The 25,753-nt window shown below is 40.1% G+C and overlaps 1 protein-coding gene across 1 annotated transcript; it reads left to right on the top strand.

The window, feature by feature from the left end:
- Positions 1-520: 520 nt before the first annotated feature.
- Positions 521-21,232, top strand: LOC119021500 (vesicle-associated membrane protein-associated protein B/C-like). The gene is made up of 6 exons (XM_037101824.1): positions 521-796; positions 7,887-8,039; positions 14,182-14,285; positions 15,592-15,672; positions 16,568-16,747; positions 18,551-21,232. Exons 1-6 carry the CDS (start codon positions 739-741, stop codon positions 18,704-18,706), a joined length of 732 nt encoding a protein of 243 aa, XP_036957719.1. The 5' UTR covers positions 521-738; the 3' UTR covers positions 18,707-21,232.
- The last annotated feature ends 4,521 nt before the right edge of the window (positions 21,233-25,753 follow it).

Here is a 25,753-nt window from a genome sequence, read left to right as displayed (position 1 = left end):
AAAGAAAAACAACTGTGTGCAGTGGGATATATGTAGTTATGGAATGTAACTAAATACATTTTCTTAAGTACTGTTCTAAAGTGTAAATATCAGGGTGCCTGCAGTTTACTTGGGTATTTCTACTTGCTGTTTATTTATGATCACCCCATGATATTGTGGAGGCTAATATTGTACTTTTACTCCACTACATTCATTTGCTAACTTTAGTTACTGGTTGATAAAAACCTTTGCAGAATTCCCAGGTGTTACAACGAAGTTGTATTGTAATAAAAACTATTCACATGTAAAGAAAGTGGCACCCCTATTAAATCATTAATCATCTAGTGTCAAATCAGCAAGTTTTGCACCCTTCATAATTATTTCACACTCGGGTAGTACAGTAGGAAAACCTGCATGTGTCAGGCACACCCCCTTTCACTTTAAGCTAGAAAAAGTAAGGTGGTAGCCCCACTATCCCTGGGTGCACCCTGGCATCACCTATCATCACCCTGTCACCCTCCCCGCTGGGTGGCTATGCAGAGGCAGTGACGTCACCAGGCTGCCTCTCAGTCCCTTCCTGCTGCATCACAACAGCCGTTAGTAGCTCGAGTAGCACCAGTGACCGGGGGACAGGATATCCACAGCGAATTCATTGATAATATACCTCTGTTGACGTTGCAGAACTCAACAACATCCTAGAACGGGGGTAGCCGACAGGAACTGGTTGCAGTGCGATAACCCCGCTCCAGCTGTTGGGATATGGCCAGGCCGGAACAGGTTCTGCTCTTGGAGCCTCAGCACGAACTGAAATTCCGAGGTAAGAGGGGAGGGCCCGGCTTGGACGGGAGGGGGGAGCTGCCTCTGCCTGCGGGGTTAGGAGGGGGGGGGGCAGGACAGTGTTACGGTAACCACACCGGAGAGAAGCCGCTCTTCACATTTCGACAATATCGCCCTCGTATGAAGGGAATAAGACTGCTCTGAAAGGACGGCAGGTCAACTGACAGCTCGGCAGCTAGCTAGCCAGCTAGCTGGGTAGCTAGCTGGATTAGCTTCCGACGGCTAGGCTAGCCAGGCCCTGTCACACATTTCTGCTGCAGCAAATGCTATTAGAAGCGGTTTACGAGTGCGAGACACGGAGCGTATGTCCACTGGGGAATAGCACTCGTAAAAAAATATGTGACAACGTAATCGGCTTTTAAATTTACAACCTTTCATTTCACATAAGCTGCAACATCCTTAGCAGGTGTAGCTAGCTAACACCAGCACGCTCTCTGATTGGCTGTCTCGCTCTGTTGGCCAGCCAGCTGTCATTTAATAACGTGACAGCTCACAGGACCAAATAACTGGGCAGCTTCTGCTGCTCAATATGTCTTAACTGCGGCTCATCAACATGCCCACCGTCCGTACCGTTTGGGCTATGCAGTCGCTCAGAGACATCTCAGTATAACTCAGCATTTGGCTGCAAGATGTCACGTTGCTTTAGGCCCAAATAATGTTACATAAAGGTATGGTATTATTGTTTGTGTTTTGCAACAGATAACAGAGATCCTGTCATAGTTTGCAGTATTGCACCTTGAGCTTTGGAGTAAGATTGTTCATAGTTTCATATGTTTTTTTTATTTTATTTTTAATTCAGAGAACACTACTCAGTGATGAGGTTAGGATATCTGAGCTGTAGGTCTCCCAAATGCAAAACAACACCGGCGTTTTGTTGATGATGCTCAGAACACCCATTAAATCAAAAGGTAAATCCAAGAACCAAACAAAAGCCCCAAAAGCCAGTGGGGTTGTTTGTAGCTGGATGAGCTTTGGCAAATCAAACGTTCGTTAGATCGCAGTATGGTTAAGATGACAAGTTGGTTATCTGTATCTCTTACGTGAACTCTAATGTGGAAGTAACATATTGCTGGCCATCAACATCGCCTTATTTGTGTTGTTTTCTTTTACTTTGATTATTGTGTAATGGCACATTATGCATGTATTCAACAGGTTAAGGTGTAGTTATGCTTGAGCCACCCATGTGTTGCAGATAGTAATTAAGTATATTGGAGGACTGTGTAGATTGTCCATGATATAGGGAAATAATGAACAAAACAGAGGTTATAGAGCTTGAGCGACGCCAATATTGATATTTGGAACAAATATAAGCAATCAACCCCTCAGCTGTGGTTATCAAACTCATGTGACATATCAAGGTCCAAGGTTAATGTTATTTGCCAGACAGGGTTGTATAACAAAATGCCAGTTGTAGTCTCTTTGTTACTACACAAGACAAAAATCTTTTCTTAATGGTGGAGTGCAGAAGATCAATGAAGGAGTCTCACGGCCTGATGAAAAAAGATGCTCTTCAGTGTGGTGGCACAGCAGCAGATGCTACTGTGTCTTTTGCCTGATGACAGCAGGGTGAAGAGGAGTCTCTGACTTGGGCGGGTGAGACGGAGGCAGGAAAGTTTACATTGAAACAATAAATTTAGTTACCAGTCTAATACTAAAGTTACTGGGAATTAAATCATTCTGAACCATCCCACTGTGTCTTTTTCTGCATTACAATCTAAAAAATAAAGTGTTTTCATATCAGCACATGTTAATGGATCCTGGATTTTTTTTTCTCAAAAACACATGGATCTTTAGGGAGCTGACTCTATGAATGTTTGCAACTTCATGTGGCTGTTGAGCTTAAATTAATGTTAAGCACTTCTGGGTGGTTTAACATTAAGGAATATTGAGTTTGATATTCGATTAGGTTTGATTGGATCAAAGGAAATTGTTGGGACGTGGTTGAGGTATGCGCTTTAATGAAAGCCATTCTAGTTTCTTATCATCAACAAATGTCATGAAAAGACCCAAAAGCAGTAATCTGTTAGTCCATCTCTCAATACTCATACTGGGACAATTTTCATCTGCAGATTAATACATATCTGATGTGGCTGTGAGTATTAACAGGATCAAAAGACTGTGTTGGATTGACTGAATATATATTACATTCATCATTCTAAAGGAACATGCCATGCAGTATAACACGAATAAGCTATATCAACCTTTGGCTACACAGGCAATACTTATACTAATACGAGGAATTTGTTGTTGGTTTTGCTGTTCTCATGGGATATGTTGACAATAAGTAAAACCAGAACATCACCAGCATTCATCCTTAACTTAGCATGAAGCAGACACACAGTTGCTATGGTTACCTATGGTTTAATACACCTTGTGCAATGATTTAGAACTGAGGTAGAAGTGGTCCACAGATACCAGCTCATCAGAAGAAGTATGTTTCATATGCCTATATCAAGTGTCCGATCAGATGTGTTGATGCATGCATGAGTGTTATCCAGACAGAAGGACCTATGTGCCTGCTACTAGACGACACCACAAATCACATGCCAATGCTCAGGCTGCAAGTAATACATAGGCATGCAGTGTGAAACTTCAGGAAATAGATAGTAGGTCTCCTAGTAGCAAGTTGTCAGACCTAGACTCGGGCCAACTGTTGGCCAAATACTTTTAAGCGTTAGAGACTGGACGTCGTCAGGGGTGTCATTAACAGATCTCTCAGCTTTTCACTTTTTATCAGCTGTTAATAAAATCCAACCTTGAAGGACGACAGCTTCAAATATCAGCTCTTCATAATAGTTTTTAACTGCAGTTTGTGGTTATTGTGAATTGGACGCTACCCCGAGAAACTTTCAGGAAGTAGTAGATCAGGTGTACAGTAGTCGGTGGCGTGAGTCCCTTTCATTAAAAGCCTTCAGAAGTCAAGCCAAGCTTGCGAGGGTCTGAATTTCCTCTCTGTCTTTGCTCAAAGGGGAAGGGAAGTGTCAGTTGCTTTGGATGTTTGCTGAGCTGAAACTTTAGCTCGAATCTGGTGTATGTGCTAATTCTGAAATAGCTCCATGTTCTCATACACAGCAAGTGTGCCTCTCTAAACTCTGCAAAGGACCTGCTCACTGTTATAGCTACCCTAGTGGCCTAATTTGTTGTTTTGTAAGAAAACTATACATGATTAGAAGACTTGTCCTGGCTGGAGTTTTGGGGGTTTGTAATGGTAGCATAAATCACAGGTGAAAATCTAATTTGGATTACTGGAGGTTTATCAAAAATGGCTCAGTTCAATGTCAACACATTCATGAAGTCATGATGAGTTGTGTTTTTCCAGAGAATATTTACAGTGCAGCCAATACACGTCAACTAATGTGCTGCAGGGTCACTAAATGTGATGTGTATGATATAAAAAGCAAAGTGAGATTTCTTGCAAATAAGTTAAGACCTTTTTCAGAGCAATCGAATTATTTTCATTTATGTTTGTTATTACTGTAAAGTTCCAAAATGAAGTTTCAGAAGGGGTCATTGATGTAAAGTGTGCGGTATTGGCAGCCTGTGCGCTAAGTTTGGGAAGTCATACATTCATTCGTCACGGCCCCTCACTTGACTATGATTTAGCTCTGCTCTCGACAGAGGTGCTGGAAATACACAGGAGTGACTAACGTTTGCCAGTTAGCTCTCTGGATACATCGGGCTATGCAGTTACTGGAGTCATTAAAGAAACTGTTGCCAGAAAAAACAGGAATAAATTAATGACATGTAACACTGTGGTTTTGTGAGGGAGCACTTAGGTAATACAAAATGAGATTTGTTGGAATTTAATTGGGGATATAAGTGAGCATGCACTGCCTACAATATGTGTAATGTGCTGATAATATCAAAGAAGACTCATTAGACTCTGGACTCTCCAGGGTCCATGCATTAGCCAGATTAAGTTTGCACGTGTTGGTACTTTTCTTACTATACGCATGAAATGAGGTCTCATATCCGAAAGATTTTCTGTTAATGTCATTACCGCCAAAATGAAAAGAAAACCTTACACCAAAGAGGGAATTCAATCACTTCATTCGTCATTTTAGAATGAAGCAAAGTGTGAGATGATGCTTGCATTTGTGGCGGGTATTGAATGTGAGTGCAATAACTATACTTAAGAATCCTCCTGGTGCCTCTGGACCTGTGAATTGCTGCCCACGTCTTATTTTTCGCAGCCATTCAAACAGGTCTGGTGTTGTGCTCACGTGACAAGCACAAGCTCAATCCCCCGTGCTTAAATGCTCAACGCTTGCTTGTCAAGTTGGCTTTTGAGACTTTGGTGGCGGGGCTAGTGGCAGACATCTTCCCTCCTGTTCATGACTTTCATTAAAGTGGAGTTGTCAGAAATATCAACATACTGATATATATCAGTTCTGAATAAGGACACACAATATTTTCAAAGCTCAAATCTAAGAAGAAAAAAATAACTTATGTTCCTCAAAAAGTTTAATATTTTATGTTTACTAAAGTCATTGTGCTGTTCTCTCCAAGAGAAGAAAAAAGTCCTATCTTGTTATGACCTGTTTATCTATTAATCAGTAACTAAAATGTTGTGCCCTTAATGTTGCAAAAGTAAACACAAAGTACAAAGTATTGTATTGAAGTACAAATTGTGAGTACCGTGACAAAACTGTATTAGACTCATGATCACAATAATAGCAAAGTATTTAGGTACATAATTAATGAAAGGGCCCCAATTCTTACCAAAACTTTGAAGCTCTAAACAGTTGCGCTTCTCACACAGGTGTCGAGCGTGGTTGCTGCATCTAGAGTGATCTAGAGATTTGGAGTCTCGCCTCTTTCTACCGCAACATGCGTGCGGTTTTCGGCAAAATACACCTGAAAACGACCAGGAGACAGACATATCCATATCATACCAGCAGTGTACAACAGCTTTAATGTCTATATGTGCAAAATGTGTCACAGACTTGAAGACAAAACACAAAATAGTTGAGGGGCAGTTTCTTTCCTGTGCACTGTCATTTACGTTCACTTTCTCCCCCCTTTTTTCTTACTCTTTATTTATCTTATTTACTGATATTAATCAGAGGCAAACTCCATGTAAACAGGCAGGAGCCATGCTACAGCAGCAGCAACGCAGCCTATCTCAACACAAACACGCGAGTGAGCAGCAGCAGTTCAACAACGCAGCCGCCATGCAGTACACAGACATGTAGAGGGTCCAGCCTGTTATAGTTATGATTAGCTGAGCCATGCAGGGGTGATTGGTGGGTGAGTTGTTGGTTATTCCTATGCCTCTCCCATATTTCCCTTTTGTCATGTCCCCATTTCTCTGTACTCCTTCAGACTCAGACATTAGTCGAGGTCGAGAATTACCTTGACCACCATATAATTTAATGGCCAATAGAAATGATTAGTCACAAACTGGATGTGGCTGCTGTGCACCAAGGATTTTAATGAGGTTAACACCCAGTAAAACGTGTCAAAACTAAATGAAACTAGCCATTTACCAGACAGTTAAAATACAAGTTGCCGATACATGTGTGAAAAAGAACTGACTTGACTTGCCCTGTAAAAACCAGATGGCTTGTTCACTTAACCTTGGCTCACCTTTAAATGTGGCACAGTGTTATTCTTTAGTTTTTGTTGTTATAAGGATTTTCAGCATTATTGACAAATGTGTGCAGCTAAATAACTCTGGCCTTGTGAGAGCCTCAGAGAGATGTGGTCTGCATCGACAATGATAGCTGTAATTAGCTGGGGCCAAACTGCATCAGCTCCTCTGATCCTGGTTGTGCAGTGGTAGAAGCCTGTGGTTTATAGATTTGTACATGCTGTTTACTCTTTACAGAATTTGGTAAATGGATAGTAGAATTGATTCTCTTAATCAAGTGGACAGACGAGACATCGATAGTTGACATCAATCATGTCTGATGATAAAAGTGAAAGAACTAACAGATGGTTTGTGCATTCTTGACATAATAACAGATCAGTTCTCACCAGGTTATATCACTGAGATGTTAAATTTTAGGGTGTAATGTGAGAAACAGACTGGAATTCTTTTAACTTGAGGACAACTCCAAGTCAAACTTGCGTTAGTTGCACTGGCAGTAAAACTCTGTTTATCCAAATGTCAGGTCAAATAAAGAAAATATGCAGCAGAAGGTCTATAGTGTGGGCAGTAGATGAATTTGTTACAATTAAAGTCACATCCAGTTAAACCACATTTTAATGTGTTAACATACATGTCACATTTTTAATAGGCTTTACCCACAGGCATTTCAGTCATCTAATTTATTTTAACCTTGGACCCAAATAAAGCCTGGATCAGCCTGTTTCTGCACAGTGTAGAGGTGTTTTACTGTGTTGAATATTTGGCAGAATTTCCTGAAATATAGTTCATAAGTGTTTCAACATGAATGTTGCCATATATTACAATATTTTAATCAAATGAAGCTCCCACTTCCTTGATATGTCGGCATAGAGACGTACTGTTTTCATTTTATATAAAGTGCTCCGTCTGATGCAGCTTTGCTGTTTATTTTTCTGTTTGTCAGTGTTCATTCAGACTGGTGCTTTTTCTGCAGCAGCAGATGATGGATTTGCATTTTGATGTATTTTGGTCGTTTTTTCTCTAAAAGACTCTCATTTGCTTCGATTATGTCACTTTCTTACAGCTCAGTTCGCACACATTTCAAGCTTTTTTGAGTTTATTTGCCAGTACTAGTTTTATTCTCCATCAGTCTGTGTACATGTGTCATTTTCTCCAACCATTTGGAGTTCGAACAATTCAACTGACGAATAGTATTTTGAAATTAATGTGTGTGGTGAGTGAGAACACAACTTCTTTTTGGCCAAGATCAAAATTAAAAGTTTGAATTGATATTCCTATGATTTGTTGCCATTTAATGGGACTGGTGCAGTTGCAAGTTTTGTCTCTGCCTTTTTTTAAAATATATTTCTTTGTATCAACAATCTTTGATAATCCTTTTTGCTATTGCATTCTGCTGAGGACATTGTATAGCATCTATAAACATGTATTTTATTAGATGAATATATAAGTAACCAGTGTTTATCTTCTGTCTTCACAGGTCCATTCTCAGACGTGGTCACCACAAATCTCAAGCTCTCGAACCCTACAGACAGGAATGTGTGTTTCAAGGTGAAGACGACAGCGCCGCGCCGGTACTGTGTGCGGCCAAATAGTGGAATCATCGATGCAGGCACCTCAATCAACGTCTCAGGTAATGATTGAGAAAGTGGGATTGAGTTTGGGTTTTGAAATTTAACTTAATTCACTCATGTAACATGTAGCTACTACATTGAAAAGATTAGTTGATTGCTGGTCAGACAAAATGATTCCAACTTCTTAAATGTGAATATTTGTATCTTGACAATCGCTCTAGTATCCTAAATGGGTTGGCGCTTTTTGCATGAACACACATGCTACTCCTCTCCTGTTACCCTGCACTCCCTCGTCCTCTTAGCCCAGTCCCTCCTGGCAGGCCTCATACCCAGCCGTGCACTTCGAGGGAGACAGGTACAGGCTAGTGTTTCCACTCTGTGCCACCTCTGCCATTTACAGCCACAGACTCATTTTACAGCCTCCCTGATCTGGTGTCAACAACTGCAAACTGTGTCACTGGGGCCTGCAGTCAGCGACAAATCAGAACAGTCCGCTTTGTCAGTTGCCATCATTTTTAGCCTGTATTGGGCTGAGAAAGGTCACAGGTTTGAGGCCCAAAAGGAGATTGCTTTTCTGAGAACGTAGTTAGGCAAATGTATGGCATGGCTGGTATCAACTTTCTGTCTAATCTGTGTTCAGGGAGACCTTAGATTTGTTCTCTCTTTGTTTACTTACAAGGAAAACACGTGGTTTGGTTCAGATATTGTGTGCTTGAAACACAAATTAAGTTGCTGGTTTATTAAAGGCCCTGCACACTGACAGTAAACTCTACACTATGACTAAACTTGTACATGTGATTTCAACTATCTTGGTTGATTAGACCTCTTCTCACGAGAGGGTGTGTGTACAGTACTGATTGACATTTCTATGACTCCTATTGCACTAATGCCTAATTGCACCTAATAGGGTGGGACAAGAAAGACCAATATTAATGGTTGTGCTCCACACCCTCTGCCCGTTGGACCTCTCACATTTCAGTTTGGCAAACAAAACCGCTCGTGTCGCTAATGCCAGCTAGAATTTCACATGGCCTGTTGTAGCTTAATCCAAATGGTAAAGATAGTGTATTATCTCAAAGCTCTTGAAGCTGTGAAAAGATGAAATTAAAGGTAACACAGTATATCCACTGTATGCTACTTATTGATTACCAGCTGATAGAGATTCAATGCTGTATCTACAGCCTTGTACTCTGCCTGCATTCCATTTCACTGGGTTTACCCAGTGGAGCCAAAAAGAGATCAGCCCGTTTAACACTATGGCCAGGGGACTTACAACTGAAAATTTGCCTTTTGGATAATTCTAGGATTATTCCACATGCAATACCATGTGTTTTATTAATTTGCAATGTCCCTTCTTAAATAAACTGACCACCTTCAATATGAGCTGGGATCTGATCAGTCAAAATGAATGAAAACTCCCGTGAGGAAGTACAGGGCCTTCACATCATCACAGCTGCATAACAGCAGGTTATTGCACTGCATCAATAATGTGATATAGGAGTAAATATCTGCTGCCTTTTTGTATAGCAATGTAAAAGTATTGCTCAAAGGTACCCTGTGGAGATTTTGGCCAATTGTAGCACTATGAATTGGTGAGGAAGCCTAATTTCACCCGGAGTACTTTTGGTATGGTACCGCTTTAACCCACTCGTAACCCGAAATCTGTTTTCCATTTCCACCAAGGACCTCACCCCTTAAACTTTTCCAGTAGATAGGAAACAACAGTGGAAACTGAGAAGCTGATACATAACTGACACACAGTGACCATAACTGTACATTAGTGCTACATTGACCACTTGTTGGTGTTCTTTTGTGAAAGCTCAAATAGTCATTCACCAACCTAACATCACATGATCCATATTGATTATTAATAACTTGTTACAGTTCAGTTTTGTCTCGTGTTTCTATCCAGCACTAAAGCTACATAGACATCCACGTGCAAGGGAGCAGTCTGCCTAAGAAAACCTTCATCCTCGAGATGTGTCACTTGCTGGCTCAGCTGAGGATAAACACACTTCTTTTGAAGCTTAGCCCATCTGTAACTGTATATGTTAAATGTAACCATGACCACAGGAATGTTGCTGAGGTGGATTGGTGTTATGTAGCAGCATCCAGTGGAAAAATATGTGGCGTGAATGTTTAAAAAAAATCCTTGTGTCCACAAATATTGAGGCTCTATTGAGAATGTGTCAGAAGTTTGTCGGAGATAGTGGAGACATGTTAACACACCAAAAGAGCAAGAACACAAAATATTATACTACAATAAAAAAATAACAATTATTGTGTTTCAGTTGTCAGTTAAATCAGTATCATTAGCTTCCAATTACACTCATTTATCATACACCTTTGTTATGACAGGACAAGAAATTGATTATTTTGTCTTTATAGACTGACAAAATATTTCTGCTAATATGTGACACACTTGGTCAGTTTGCTATTTTATCTTATAATACACCTTTGTAGTATAATTTTTTTTCTCTTGAATAGTATTGACTTAGATGGGCCCAGGAGAGCACAATCAGAAGTGTGAGATCCGGCTACCCTGAGAAGTCTGAATATGAATACTTTTTATGAGAGTTAGCTCTTATATCCTGGTGAGTTTCCCCTCTAGGCCTGTATCGCTTGTAACTCTGGTTGACTTCACTCTCCTCCTAACTCCCACGCTATGCTGTCTCAATAGGTTTGCTGCTCTTTGACCAGGTTTTTGTGTTGAGTAATACTGGACAAAGTAGAAGGGGAGCACACTGCTCACTTGTGAGACTTGCATGAAAAGGTTTCTGTTATAAATATGGGTGTAACGGCAACCATATAGTGTTATGTGTCAAATCATATCTTGTTTTGTGTTACAGTGTTTCGTAACAAAGCAAATTCACCTCACATCTTGTTCTTAATTGTTCTTGATCAGCACAATGCTTTGATCAATGAACAAAGACATTATTTTTTCACTTTCTGGCACGACATCTGTTCCTTTTTTCCATCAATTTTTTTTCCTGCTATGCTGCTGAGTATTCACATTAAATCAGGGTCAGGGAAATGCTTAAGTTTTAAGTTTTGTACTTTTATCGAAGTTGAGTGACATAACTCTGACGGGAATGTTAAACAGATTCCCAGACATGCTGCTTCTGTTTTGAACTGAGACACAGATTTTAAGAAGAATAAAAACTATTAATCTTTTGGTTGATAGTTGGACCCAAGAATTAATCGAAATGTTATCCAAATTGCAGTTTCTGATTAAAAAAATGATACAATTGACAAACAGCACTGTAATGAAATGTTGCTGTACAAATCCTGATTTTACAGGTGTAAGAAAACCTTTGTTTGGCACAGACCCCAACAAATGTCACATTGTTGTGACCTCAATAGTTTTTGTGTTGTTTGTTTTTTTCAGTAAAAACTACATTTGTGATACAAAAACAACATTATTGTGGATAATATCACAATTATAATATCTGTTTGTTGTCTGGTTTGTTTGCAGTTTATTAAAATCCCTGTCACCTTCTGTATTAAAACAGTAGTTTCTCTTCCAGGGGTGCATATTTTCACTAACAATACTTCATAAACAAAATTATAGATTATATTATTAAAATAATATTACATGCATACTCACAGAAAGGCTCAATACATTAGACAAACCAAGACACAGCAATAAAAGCTAACTTAAAGCCTGCCTAATACATATGAAAGCTTTAGATGAGTTTTTTTTTGTGCAAAAATATTGTGCAATCCCAGTCGATCGACAGATAATTTGATTTTGGCATTGACATTATCTGTGGTTCTAGCTTCTTTTGTTGATTTTGAAAACACATTTGACCTTTTTCTAACACTTCATAGACCAAACAAGTACTTGATTTCATTAGAAAACAGCAATTTTTGAAACAATTAATTGATAATGAAAATGAACATTAGTTGCAACCCCACAGCAGTGAATCTTGTAGAGGCTGATCTGTAATAATTCTATTGTGTATGTGCTGTCATTATGAAGGAACAGGAACCACGGATGTAACTCTGTACACACTTCAAGGTAAACAGTTAGCCAACATGTGAGCATCTCGTCTCATGGGACACAATTAAGTAGAGGCAGGAAAGGAAAGTTTTCTTGCCTCCCTTCCTTCACCCCTCTAATGGTTCCATTCATCATAAACAAGCATGCAGGCGATTACCATCCTGCTTGACCGTGTTGACTACAATTAGCCTCTGTGAGTTTTATAAATGGTCGTCCAGTGTGAAGAAAGAACACTAAACCATGGTTTAAACCAAGTGTGTTCAAAGACTGGAGATCAAAGATGATTTAACACCCCCCCCCCCCCCCCCCCCCCCCCGCTCCCTCACAGTGCCATGTTTTTTTAATCTCAGGCTTTTTCATTTTATTCACTGTTGCTCAAAGAACTTACATGCTTTCCTGCCTCCATTCTCTAGTATTGTCCCCTTGGACCAAAGGTAGATGGCCCTGCAAATTGGGTCTGACTCAAACAGGACGTTCTCAATCTGTTCATGCCGTCTGTTTCTGGTTTGCGATTATTGAACTGCCCTGATTGCTGTAATGGTGCACTGCATCTCTGAGGTTTTCCACTCTGGGGAGAATTGGCATGCGTCGTATATTAAACCATCCTGATAGCTGTGCCGGCTTCTAAATTAGGAGGTCATTTGTTTCTAGTGAAAGCCAAAGAATCACGCAGGCATTGGTACTGATGTCAAAATATGCCTTTCAATTACACCCTCATTTAAAAACTGAAGTCAAAGGAGACACAGATCACCAATCAATTTCCACTTCCATCCCCTCTGCTCTTGAATGCTAACATAAGAAAGTGATCATTGTAAATCATTGTTACAGCTTTGAAATACCTTCTCAGTCATTGGAATGACATCAAATAACACACCACTGACGGAGCCGACTGATGTGGTGATGGGTTAAAGAAGTATTCCAACCCCACACCTGCTTTCTGTTAGAGCGATATGTAATGTTAAGAAAGAAAAGTACGGGGTTGGAAGCTGTTAGAAAGATTACCCCCCGGGGTATTAGCAGATCCGTCAGTGTTTCTGTGTCATGGTAACACTAACTTAGAAATAAATCATCTCCACCAGTTTTTCCGAGCAAGCCCAGAGTCTTGAAGACGTGAAGGCCCTATTTTAACATTTGACAAACACATGCGTATTTGATATTCAGTAATTCCTCTTTAATCCGAGAAATCGACACAGTTGAGTAAGGGAGACTGATAGAAAGTTGCTGACAAAGAGGAGTGACGGCCTAATCGCTGGCACTCCATAAGTGTTTGTTTCGAATTCGGTGAGGCAGATTGTAGCCACAAATCAAATTGTGTTTCTGTCTTAGTGTCCTTGTTCACACTGTTGAGGCTGAGGTGCAACCTTTGTCACATATCAGCCCCATTACTCTCTTCATGTTCCCTGTTAAACTTAGTATTTTGTTTTATAACTAAAGAAAAATAAACAATCTTAAATATACGTAGTGTGTGAATATGTAAGTGACTAAGAAGAAGTAGTCATAGTATCACTATTGACCCTGTAGAGCAGTGATTCCCAACTTTTTGTGACATCTTTAAGATATTTTGAATCACATAAGCAACTGAATATCTAATAGCACATTTTAACTACTTGTGTTTTATTACTGAATTCTTAGCTCTTTAATATTTTTCTTCGAAAACCAATCTGTCTGAAGTCATGTGTTTTGAGTTTCCCTGTTTGTAGATATTTAAAGTTGTGCAGTTTAAAAAAACAAAGTATTTTAATGTCTCACAAATTCAGATAGAAAACACACCAAAAGATCCAAAATTTAAATAATACTTGAACACATTAATTTTCTATCTGAATTTGTAAACCTATTTTTGAATTACATAAAGTGTTTGGTAGATACATTTCTACATTCAATATGCAATGTGCTGCCAAAGATTTGCTCCTCAAAAATGTTCACAAAAAATGTATATCACTTTGTGTTACAGAACAATATTTTTTTCCTTTCCCGTCCCATTGGTTACCTCATGACCCTGCAGGGTTACTCATGAACCCTTGAAGTGATCCCAACCCCAAAACCACTGTCCTAAGTCATTTTAACAATCCTACACACTCCACTTTGCTGTGATTTTACAGCTTGTTTTAACATCTCCTCTCACAGAGGGTGAACATCCTGAAATCTTTACCTTATGTTTTTCGTCCTATGCTGACGCTGCCTGTCATTTTGTTTTTCAGTTATGCTGCAGCCTTTTGACTACGATCCCAATGAGAAGAGCAAACACAAGTTCATGGTCCAGTCCCTGTTAGCACCTCCTGACATGACCGACATGGAGGGAGTGGTGAGTGTATCTCCCTTCTTAAAATCATCTTTCACCATCAGCCTATTTTTAGCCACAAATGCTTTAAAACTAAAGTACTCTGCACACATATGTAACAGGGTAACTCCTACTGCACACATTATGATCAACTCTGGACAGGAAATACATTCATACAGATTAACCCTAAGGAAGCAATGGATCAGCAACTCCCAGCCAGGATGAGAGGTTGTGTCGCAGTGCTGACACACAGCAATAAAAAACATAATGAGCTCAGTCCAGTCCTCACAGTGTGTGTGGTCTCAAAGTCATTTCTGAGATCACTGGCCAACATACTTACAGTAAATCATCATTACAGGGAATTTGGTGTGATGTTGTGACTCACACAGACACACATAATCAACCTCTTACAAAAGAGATGCTGCACTGAAGTAGAGCCTGAATCCTGTCGGGTTACTGTGCAAGCCTGTGACCCTGAAGTTGTATTAAAAAGCAGAACAGAGACAGTTTGCAGTCCTCCTGGTGGTTAATTTCTCTTCATTGTTGATTTACACTGGGTTTGGGGAACAGTGAACAGAGCAGATCTCCCTGATAAAATTCCAGCTGTTTATGAAGATGTTTATTATGTGAATTGATAAAGAACAGAGTCTGAATGAGTATTTACAAAAAGATAATCCTGCTCACAGATACATTTTGTATAGTTTTTTCTTTACTTTTTTCCTGTTAACACCAGACTGTGTTCCCTAACAACTGTCCCTTATTTATTTCCCCTGGTGTTTAAATCAAACTTTAAAGTCAACTAATCAAACATAAGAAAACAGTCAAAATTGAGTGCACGTTATTGTACTGTATTGTATTGTACTGTGTGGTTAAACCTCACCTGTTATCAGAATCAAAATCTCCAAGTCATGTCATAACCAAGACTCAAAAGACTTTTCACAGACAAAAAATTGTCGAGTAGGCAACAGTAAAATCACCTAACTGCATAGATACATACACAACTTGGACAACTCTCTATCCATCGTCTCTGTCTGGTGTTTTGGCTCAGTGGCCTCAGACCCTCTGACAGCAGGAGGTGTATCTGAGCCATTATCAGCAGGCAGCTACCTCCTCACACTCCCTTTGGTGCTTTTGTTTTGACATCCTTCCCTTTGTCTTTATTCCTAACATGCTTGCACACTGGCTTATAACCAGGAAGAATCCAACCTGATGTGATATAAACATGTAACGCAGAAAAACGCACAATGGATTGTTCTGCCTTGATTACATAACTAAGCATCAATACCTTGATTGTGTATTTTTCTTTATTTTTGGTTCCCTGTCTCTCCAGTGGAAGGAGGCTAAACCAGAAGAGCTGATGGACTCCAAGCTGAGGTGTGTGTTTGAGATGCCAGTGGAGAACGAAAAAACGGTGAGCCCACAATATTGCCTCATTTCTCTCCTCGCCTCATCATGTCAGTTTTCACTGTCACTACTAATACATCTCAGACACTATAGGGTACGTGCTTCCTGCTCATAGCCTAAAAATCACACGCCTCAGCAGGGTGCTACTATGTATTATTAATTGTCATTCATTATCTGTTGTGCTGCTGGAGTTATTCCCTTTATTGCTTCTCTCTGCGGATGTTTGCTTGTTAGTATTTGACTCAAGGAAAAGCTGCATTATTAATAGATGATGTTTATTGTTGTTTTACTGAACCCCATCGCTTTAAAGCTCTGCTGTATCTGCCTTTGCTCTCTACGTCTCTTTCCTCTCTTTTTTCAATAGTCCCATTTTAGTCTTCATCCTTTTCCTCCGCCTCACTCTCAGGCATCAAGTGCCGTTCAGAGGGCCACTTTGTTCATTCTCACATGCGGTTTATTATTGTTGTGAATCCTCTCAGACCCCACACAGCTGCAGAGACAATATCTCTGCTGGTTTCATGAACACAAGGAGGGAAAAGGACCCGTAGTCGTTGTTTTCAATTCATTACAAGCTGTGTGATACATATACATGGCTCCCAGTTAGCACTGTGCACCACAGAGTCCGTCAGAGGTAATGCTGATTGAAACCAGCTTGAGCCACTTATGAAAGACACCCCTGAGTGAACACTCCAACAAACATAGATAGAGATAGGGACTCTGTGTTCCTGCAGCCCTGTATGTGCATATATACTGGAGTGTACATGAAAGTCTGCAGGTCTCCAAATACACATAATGTCACCTCTCTGCCAGCCAAGTAATGGGCCAGAATTGCCATGGAGACACTGTAGCAGCAACTGAAAACGTATTTTGTTATAACTTGTCGCCCTGTGACCCACTTACAGCACGACATGGAGTCCAACAAAATGATGTCGTCCAGCTTGCTGAAGTCAGATCCCTCCGCGCTGCCTCCAAAGTCAATGAGCTCCACCCTCGATGACGGGGAAGTAAAGAAGATCATGGAGGAGTGTAAGAGGCTGCAGATGGAGGCTCAGAGGCTACGGGAAGAAAACAAACAGATCAGGGTGAGTGTGATGGCACGAGGACCATTTGAATGGTTTTCCAAGGCAGTAAAGACAGAGCTTCAGTCCCACAGATACACCCTTTGTGCATAGAGGGGACATTTATTTGTGGAGAATGAAAACTGTTATTTATGATACAAGTCAAGCTGATGAACAGAACTTTAAATCAACTCCAAATGGATGCAGACTCTGTTGGCCAAAACATCGTCCTTGTGAACTGTTTATTATAAAACGTAATTTTTCTTTCTTTTCCAACATTGCTACTCACTGCTTAGATTAACTGCAAAAGCAAATATGTGATATGATTGATCAGTCAACCACCTGCTGAGCTGAATCAGACATCCTGATGCATCTCACGTCATTATCCATGAGAGATAATGATTTAAACAATCATCTAACTTAGTAAATGTATGTCACCTTCTCTTTGTGATGTACAATTTATCTAGTCGCAGAGTAGCCTACATGCTGGTACTGCAACACACTGGGTCAAACTGACCCAATGGTTTTTGTCATACAGAGAAATTAACTACCTTATGTATTACATTTTCCAAATTCACAATAAGGGGATGAATTATTCGATGTAGCTTCCCAATTAATAGAGTTTTCCTCAAAAGGATAACTCACAAAACATGATTTTCTTTTTTTAAGGGAGTCTGTTATTATGTTGTGGTGCTCTACTGCTTTTAAATTTCTCATCTCAGTGTCTGTGAAATTACCCTTTTACTTTGATCTTTATGTTTTTATAACACTGAATAACACAATTCAGAAATTATAAACTATACATTAGCTAGACAGTTCAAGATTTAAAACAATGCGTTTTCACTTTTCCAGCACACAGGAGCTTTACTTTGGTCTTGAAAAGCTGCAGACCTGTTAAACTGACAACTCACTGCCAATCTGACCGAATGACTGAAATGATTACTTAATTATCAGAATTGTTGCTGCTTAATTTTTTTCTGATAAACCCTTGATAAATGTCTTAAACACAAACACAGCAGTTCAAACAACCTGTCTTCAGATAGAACATGAGCAAAAAACCCTCCTCAATCTCAATCACCATAATAACGGATGACATCGGTGAACATCCGTCACACACCTGTGTTCTTTGGGTTATTTTTGTTGTGATCGATGTTCACAATCAAGATAAGCAAATGAAATGGAAATTTAATTCACACAAATTACGCTGCTGTGTCCTCCACCCTTTGCTTAACTTCAGAAGACAGTAACTCAAGATTGAGGTCTGCATTAAGTGGAACCGCTCACATCCATAATCAGCGGCAGACCTCAGGGCTCAAGGCTCGTAAAGCAGTTCTGCAAATCAATGAGAATGACATCAATCACAAACGATCAGTGAAGCAAGGTTTGAAATTGGGTTTTGTTAAGGTTTGGATGGAAATATGTCACATGCGCACACACACACCACAGACAGCAAAGAAACAGTCATCCTCCCCTCAAACACCACCACCAACTCCTCCCCTTCAAGTTCTTGCCAGAGGCAGAACGACTGTTGGCTGCTCCTGCGGCAGAGATTAAACTAACAGAGAGCCCCCCCACCCGCTGCTGGGAAATGAAGTGTGTTAAAGCCTGGCGCCTTGTGCCGTCCTCCGGGGATTGGGTCAGATGAAGATTTAAGCAGATCCTATTTCTTTGAGCTAGTAAATAAATACTGTCTTATCTTATTGACTGATTGACCGACTGACCGTCCCTTTTCACCACCACAACCCTTCCCCCTCTTCCCACACACTTCCATTCTTTCATCATTTTTTCAATCATCTTTACACTCTTTCTTTTCTCGCCCAATCTCAGGAGGACGATGGACTGCGGATGAGGAAGAGCAACATGATGTCATCTCAGCACTCCTCGGTTGGCATGAAGAAAGAGGAGGGGTTGAGCGCCCGCACGGTGGCCCTCATCGTGCTCTTCTTCATAGTGGGCGTCATCGTGGGCAAGTTGGTCTTGTAGACGGCAGCGCAGTTCGGCCGGCCGCAGCATGCTTTGATGGGGATGAAAAACAAACACGGGATCTGGGATTTTGGATCAGAAATGCCATATCCACTGGGTGGGAGGGTGATAATAGTTTTGATTCAGTCTCATTTATGTAAAAAAAAAATTCAAAAGTAATGTATGAGGAAAAAAAAAAGAGAAGAAGACGAAATGATTCATCATTAATGAACAAACCTACTGTTACAGGTCTTGCCTCAACGTAATCATCACATAATCATTCTGGCCCTCTTCCCAAAGTTTCATGTATACAGATGACTGGTTCTGTGGGTGGGTGGGTGGGGGGGGTTTGTCGGAAAAACATGATTTAATGCTAGTGATTCAAACCAATGGATTTTCTAAAACGGGCGAGGCAGTGTTGGTGCGACTGAGTCAGTTTGCAATCGTGCGAATGTCATTTTAGTGTATCGTTGTTTGTTTTTCTAAATGATGGAGGCCAGAGCCTATGTATATGTATACGTTCTCCCCCCCACTGTACAGTATATCCAGGTGTTCCTTCCAGCTAAACCCCCTTTAAGGAAGGGATTAACCAGAGAGATGACACACAGTCGGGGTTACACACAGGGCTATCAAACTGACTTCTCCAATCGCTGGCTTTGTAAAATCGGCTTGTCTTTGATTGTAGAGCAACCTTGATCAGTGTATGAAACACTATACCATAGGTATTTTCTATCCTCGTGTCCTTTTTATTTTCACTCGACCTTACTCCTGTCACCTGTCACTCAGTGCTCACCACATCCTCAGTTGTCAGAGGGGATGTTTTATTGCATGCGTTCACACAAGAGTGTTGCATCTGGACTTTTTGAATCTAATTTAATTGCTTTTATAATGGTGATAATAATATGTAATTTGGCTGTAGGTTTGCACAACTACATTTTCTGATTTGTTTTTCTTTCTCTCTTTTGTGTTTTTGTTGAATTTTTATGATTTTAAGTAATTATTTTTGTCATTTAGGGTTGAAGCATTTACGAAGAATATTGCAGCTACCAGAAATGAGCTCCAGACTTGTAGGATTAGATCATTTCTGTAAATGATCTCCAGATGAAAGTCTTGCCTTGTGACCTGTTTGGGCAAGTTATTCTCAGGCCAAGACAGAGGTATACATACAGTACATTAACATATATATATATACACAGGGACGCACACAGAAAGCATGCATACATATAGTGAGAAACCACAAATGGACAGAAGGTGCATGTCGAGGCAACTGGTTACCGAGGTCCTGTTAACAAAGACACCTTGGTCTTTTCATGCTCTCTTTTTGTTTTCGCATATTTTCCTACTGAGCCATACATTTGTTGACATTCTATGTTGTTTTGGGCAAATGTATGTCAGAGATCATGTGAGTGTTTTAAGCTGCCTGCTCTCCACTGCTGATGATTTTGCCGTTTTTCATTTTTCACTCCACTGCAGGCCTGTGTTCAGTTTTTGTTGGTGTTTGTTCAGCATTTATCTGTTGCTTATTAACGTTCTTCGTCCTCACTGCATTTGAAGTCGTGTTCATTTTTAATGCTCTAGGATTAAGAGTGTCTCTCCTTTGATCTTCCGGCAGCATACAACTCTTTTTTTTTTTTTTTTTCTCAAGCGAAAGAGGACAAAAAAAAAAAAGCATAGAGCCGAGCTTATATACCCTTGAGGGGACCACACGATGACATTGTACTGTTCCAGAGCCAATGGTTATTTTTTTTTTTTTTTTGTCAGAAATAAATAAACAAAGAAACTCTCAAATTGTTTCATCTCCAAATTTGCATGAGGAAAAAAACAGCAGTGGCGAGTGTTGGAAAAAGAAAAGTTGGTCATATTTTTATCGCGCTACGTCCACGTTATATGAGGAAGCAGGAGTGTAGGCCCCCTTTGCAAAAATGACAAAAATGCCACCATCTTTTTATGTTAAGTGGAGTCGAAGACAATGGATCTAACAAATGGGGAAGAGATTAAAAAACATGAACTTGTGTTTCCACTGTATCTCTGTTAAGTTGTTGGGTTGAGGATGACTTGCTGCTTAGAGGGAGGGCGGAGCAGACCTGAGCTACAGCTCCGTCTCGGGGCAATATCAGACCTGGGTCATGTAGTACTTGCAGAAAATTCTTCTTGTTCAATGAATCCTGGTTGGAATATTTTTCACAAGGAAACTTTTTAAAAACAACAGAATATACTGTAATTGGATTATTTGAAGAATTTACCCACAAAGTGGTGCTCTAAATGGGATTAAACAAACAAAAATAATTAGATGTGAATACTAATTGATCCAGGCCCGGCTGATAAAACACACTACACACTGACCTGTTCTGGAGTCTCTGACCATCACCGTGATCAATGTAAGCAGTCGGGAAACTGTTTTGTATGTATATAAATAAATAGATAAGTCTATCTGAGAAGAAGATTAATATTCCTAGTCAAGTAGTCTCTCTGGTGTATAAAAACAACCCAACCTGGTTGGACTATGTAGCATCTTAATAAATTAAATGAATAAAGCCCCTACCAATCCGTGTGAAGTCATTTCCTGGCTACAAGGTGCACATCTGTGAAAGCACACAACATGTTTGATTCAATTCAAGGTGGAAGAGAAGCAAGATTTTACCTCTGAGGGGATAAAAAAAATCTCATTTTGATGAGATTTTCTGTCACATTAGTTTGTTGGCGTGTTCGCAAGATTGATTACAAGTGGAAAACATTGTAAGGGCGGCACATAGACCATCATGAAAAGATAAATACTGGCTGCTCAGGCTCTCATCACAGCTAGACCTGCTGCCACTGACATCCAAAGCCATGCTGGCTTGTTAGTTCCTACCACTTTGCTTTATTTGGCAGTACAACAATTTGCAGTGGGATGAGAGTGTTAAAATATATAGCTTCGAGAAAATTCATTGCCCCTTCTGCTTCTTCAGTTGTCGCGTAAATCCTGGTGATTCATCCCGTGTTATTGTATCGTTTACAACCAGACAGTGTTTCTGTCTGCACCTCCTGGTCGGAGGCAGCGGAGCGGAGTTTGTGTGAGGGGCCCCCCTGGTGTGCACCTGGGCCCGGTAGCTCCTCAGCTGTTTGGTTTGGCGACAGCGAGACACAGCTGCGAACTCGCCGGTGGAAACCCACCGATATGAATTTACATTTTACATTCTGTTGGGAAATAATCCTTTTCCAAGGTAAATCGCGGAGGAATGTTTCAAAATGCTATAAAAATGAAAATTATTAGAGGTCCTGAGGTTTGCTGCTGACCTGAAGAAGAGGTCAGAGAGGTGGCGGCGGACATTTTGTCTTCAGCGTACACTTGCCGTCGCAATCAAGGAAGTCACTGCTGCTGGCCCGGAAGGTTTTCACAAATCTCCCTTATAAAGCCATAAGTTGTAGTTAAAACAGATTGGATTCTGTAAGGATTTAAAAAGTTATATATAACTTGTTAATTAGTGAACTTTGGAGGTACCTTTGCACAGAGCCACCCTATTTCCACTCTTCATGCTAACATGCTAACGTTTTTCTTGCAGAATGAAATTCCCCCCTTCGACTGACATTTTATATTTTTCCCTTTTTATTTTTGCTTTTCTGCCTTTTTCAAAACCTACTGTCTAACAAAGCAATGAAGTTGTAACCACAATCTTTGCCTCATGCAGTGAAGATGTCTCAATATGAAAATGCCAATAGACACTGAATAAGAATAAGATAAACAATATTATTGTCCATTTAATGTCAATGATATGATGTTGATAAAAAGAGAATTATAATAATCCAAGTAGTAAACCCTTTCAAAGAGGAATGTTCTTTGTACAAATACGAAACAAACAGCCTATTAAAATATCCCAAATACATATAGCATAAAATCAAACCACACAACAATGAACAAAAAGAACTATTGGGCTCTTTAAAAATATTGCATGTCCACACAACAGTCAATGTTCTCAAAAACATGTGGGTTACCTACATATACTGTCGGTCCTCATACAGTTCATATGTTGGCTACATGTTATGTGGCTTTGTATAAAGACAATATTCTGTTTATTTGCCAAAAAATGGAATTCACAGACAAGAAATGTTTCAGGTCAGTTAGACATCAAAAAGGGGTCAAACTCCCTTTCAGATCTCTAATCAACGATCAAACTCTTACAAAGCTCTTCTGACAGAAATCCAAACATATGTGCTGTTGGCAGTTGGGTGAAGTTTAGTCATCTACAAAACATTTCTGTAGCTTCGCAGCAAAACAGCGCCACAGCATTCTCTGAAAAAAAAAAACGGAAGTATATAGAGACTTGGAAGAGCTGCAGGAAGTCAGTTTATGTTGTTTTTTTGTTTGTTTGTTTGTTTTTACATTCTGTTTTGCTGTGATGTTTTTTGGATGACTAAACTTCACTCAACTTTCCAAAGGGATGGGTTAGGACTGGATTTTTCATTTTTGGAAGAAATCCATCGTGTTTTCCAGCTAAAGTCTCCGAGAGTCCAATCCGGTGTTTCATGTCATTTTTCAGAAACTATCAACAGTTCACAATCAGGTTTTTTTTTTTTTCTCAGTGAATGTCCCAAAAAAAAGTTGGGGAAAAAAAAAAAATTACAGTATAAATTTTTCAGTGTTGAAAAGAGGCCTGGGATCTCCGGGACCCCAAACACAACGCCAGGCTTAGGAAAGCAGCTGTTCTATGACATATTAATTTGTGAAGTCAAAGATCGCATCGCACACGTTTTGCATCTCGCAGATCACAGGAAGGACGGTGCAATATTCAAAGCTGCAACGTGCTGTAGAACAACTGCTCAGAAGAGTCCAGACCAACAAGTTAATGATATAATATCCCCACAATACAAGGCATTGATGACCTAATTAACTTTTCTTTGACCTTATCCTGCATTACCCCAAACTTGTGGTTCTCATTATTCCTGCTGACCACAAATAAACCACATCAGACATAATCTCTGACCCTCGTGCTGGATTCAGTCAGAACGGATCTTAAACCGGGCCGCCGCCGTTGCCCTTTGTCAGCGAATCTGGTCTTCATTGAGGTCTGTACAATAAACCTGATGTCTGGCTGCGCTTTGACGTTGTAAAACGTATAAAACATTTAATTATGCAGCAGCCTGACACACTTATATGCTTGGTGTTAACTACGTGCCATAATTACTTTTGGCAGCGTGATGAGTATTGCTTTACTCTGTTGTTAAAGTACACAGAGAAAGTAATCCATCATGTGTAGGTTTTACATATTTGGCATGTTTATATATACCCTTAATTCATTTTCCTTCTTAAAAGTTGCACAAAGTGAAACAGAATACTCTGCACGGCATATTTGTTTGGCACAAAAACAAGCCAAATTTCATGCAAATTTTCTCCTTACAAGAGGTCCCTGTAAGAGTTCTGGAGCCCGTAACAGTTTGAAAGGGATTTGCAGCCTGCCAGAGAGGGCTGGAGGCGGGACAACTGGCAGCGAGGGAGGCTGTCTGGAAGAGCGGGTCTTGTGGCAGATCTCTCCAGCAAAAACCTTTTCAGTCATTTGTGTGATCTTAACCTTAGAGCAGAAACATGACCTGATTTAACAAGCCACCAGAACTGACGGATCGCTCTCAGGGGGGAAACGCTTCGGTCAAAATAAGTCCCAAAGGCAACAGATATGTTAAATGGGTTGCCTCATACTTGATGATGTACGTTACTGTACATCTGTTGTGTTTTTATGGACAGGGGGTGAAGGATCTGATCTCCTGTTGCGTCCTGCTGTGGTGAAAAGTCACTAAAGACGGTTGCTCAACGAGGAACGTTCAGCTGGTTATGAAGCAGCCTCAGTCAAACCCTGATGCCTTGATATGACCTACATATGTAAACAAGACCATCGGCAAGAACATTTCTGGCTTTTTCTGTATAGTTATTGTAGTTAATCTTAACGCCTGACATCGGGTCAGATTCTGACTTATCCGGGATGGATAAGTCATAAAAGTAAAACCATGTTTATGGTGCAGTGCTGAGGCTGAGGGGTCTCGAGGAAAGAGGCTGCTCTGAAGTCTGGTGGTCTGGCACCAAAACAAAGGTTACCTTGTTGTCATCTTTTGCCCACAGGGGCCGCCAGGATACTTTACACTTCTTCTCCAACACATTTCAGAGGGAAATATCGTACTTTTTATCTCCAAATTCATCAGGCAGCTACAGTAAATAGTTACTTTTGAGACAAAGAGATGTACTTGAAACCCAGACTTTTCGGTTTGTGTACGAATAAAGTAGAGACTGGTTGGGGTTTTCAGATTACTTTGAGTTGTTAGCAGTTCCACAAGGTAAGTGATTTGATTTGCAAACATATCAGTTGCCTGTTTAAGACCCAAAGAGGGAAAATTATCAAGAGATGCCAGACATTATGATATTTCTGTTGTTGTCAGTTCATTGATATTGGTGAAATTCAAGCCACTAAATGTTGATAAAAAAGCCAAATTACTTTCATGGACTAAACATGGACGGATCCACACACTCTGGAACAAATAGCAGTATGCATACTTGTTCCCTAGAGCTTTATTACAGCAATGAACATGAATTCATCTATCTTTGCCCATTATATCTTAGCACAGCTGTAAAAATATCTGCCATCCATATCTTGTATCCCTAGAATTGTTTATTTCACAATAAATCACAGATTAAAATCAAAAGAACAAACACAAATTTGAGTAATATAACTTTACTTTTTACCTGCTCCATTAATCACATCACGACCAACATCTACAGAAAAAAAGAGAAATTATGTGCTGGAATGTGGTGCTGAACAGACGGGATCTGTTCAGTAGTTGGTTAAGTATACGAGCATGAGGTCATGTCAGAAAAGGAGCCCAGGGTTTTTTTGGTTTTTTTTGTCTGGCATGAGATCAAGCAGAAAAGTGCAGTCGCTCGCTGCCCCGCGCTGCAGCTCTGTGGGCAAAACACGACGCTTTGTTCATTTGTCCCTGAGCCAAGAGGACACATTTCTCAATAGAAACTCATTTGCTTCAACTGGGCCAGCCAACTTGAGGCTGATGTTATCTTTTATGGGGCAGCTGCAGCTCATATTCTTATAG

The sequence above is a fragment of the Acanthopagrus latus genome, chromosome 6, assembly GCF_904848185.1.
Source record: "Acanthopagrus latus isolate v.2019 chromosome 6, fAcaLat1.1, whole genome shotgun sequence".
NCBI lineage: Eukaryota > Metazoa > Chordata > Actinopteri > Spariformes > Sparidae > Acanthopagrus > Acanthopagrus latus.
This window is presented reverse-complemented; position numbering and strand designations above follow the sequence as displayed.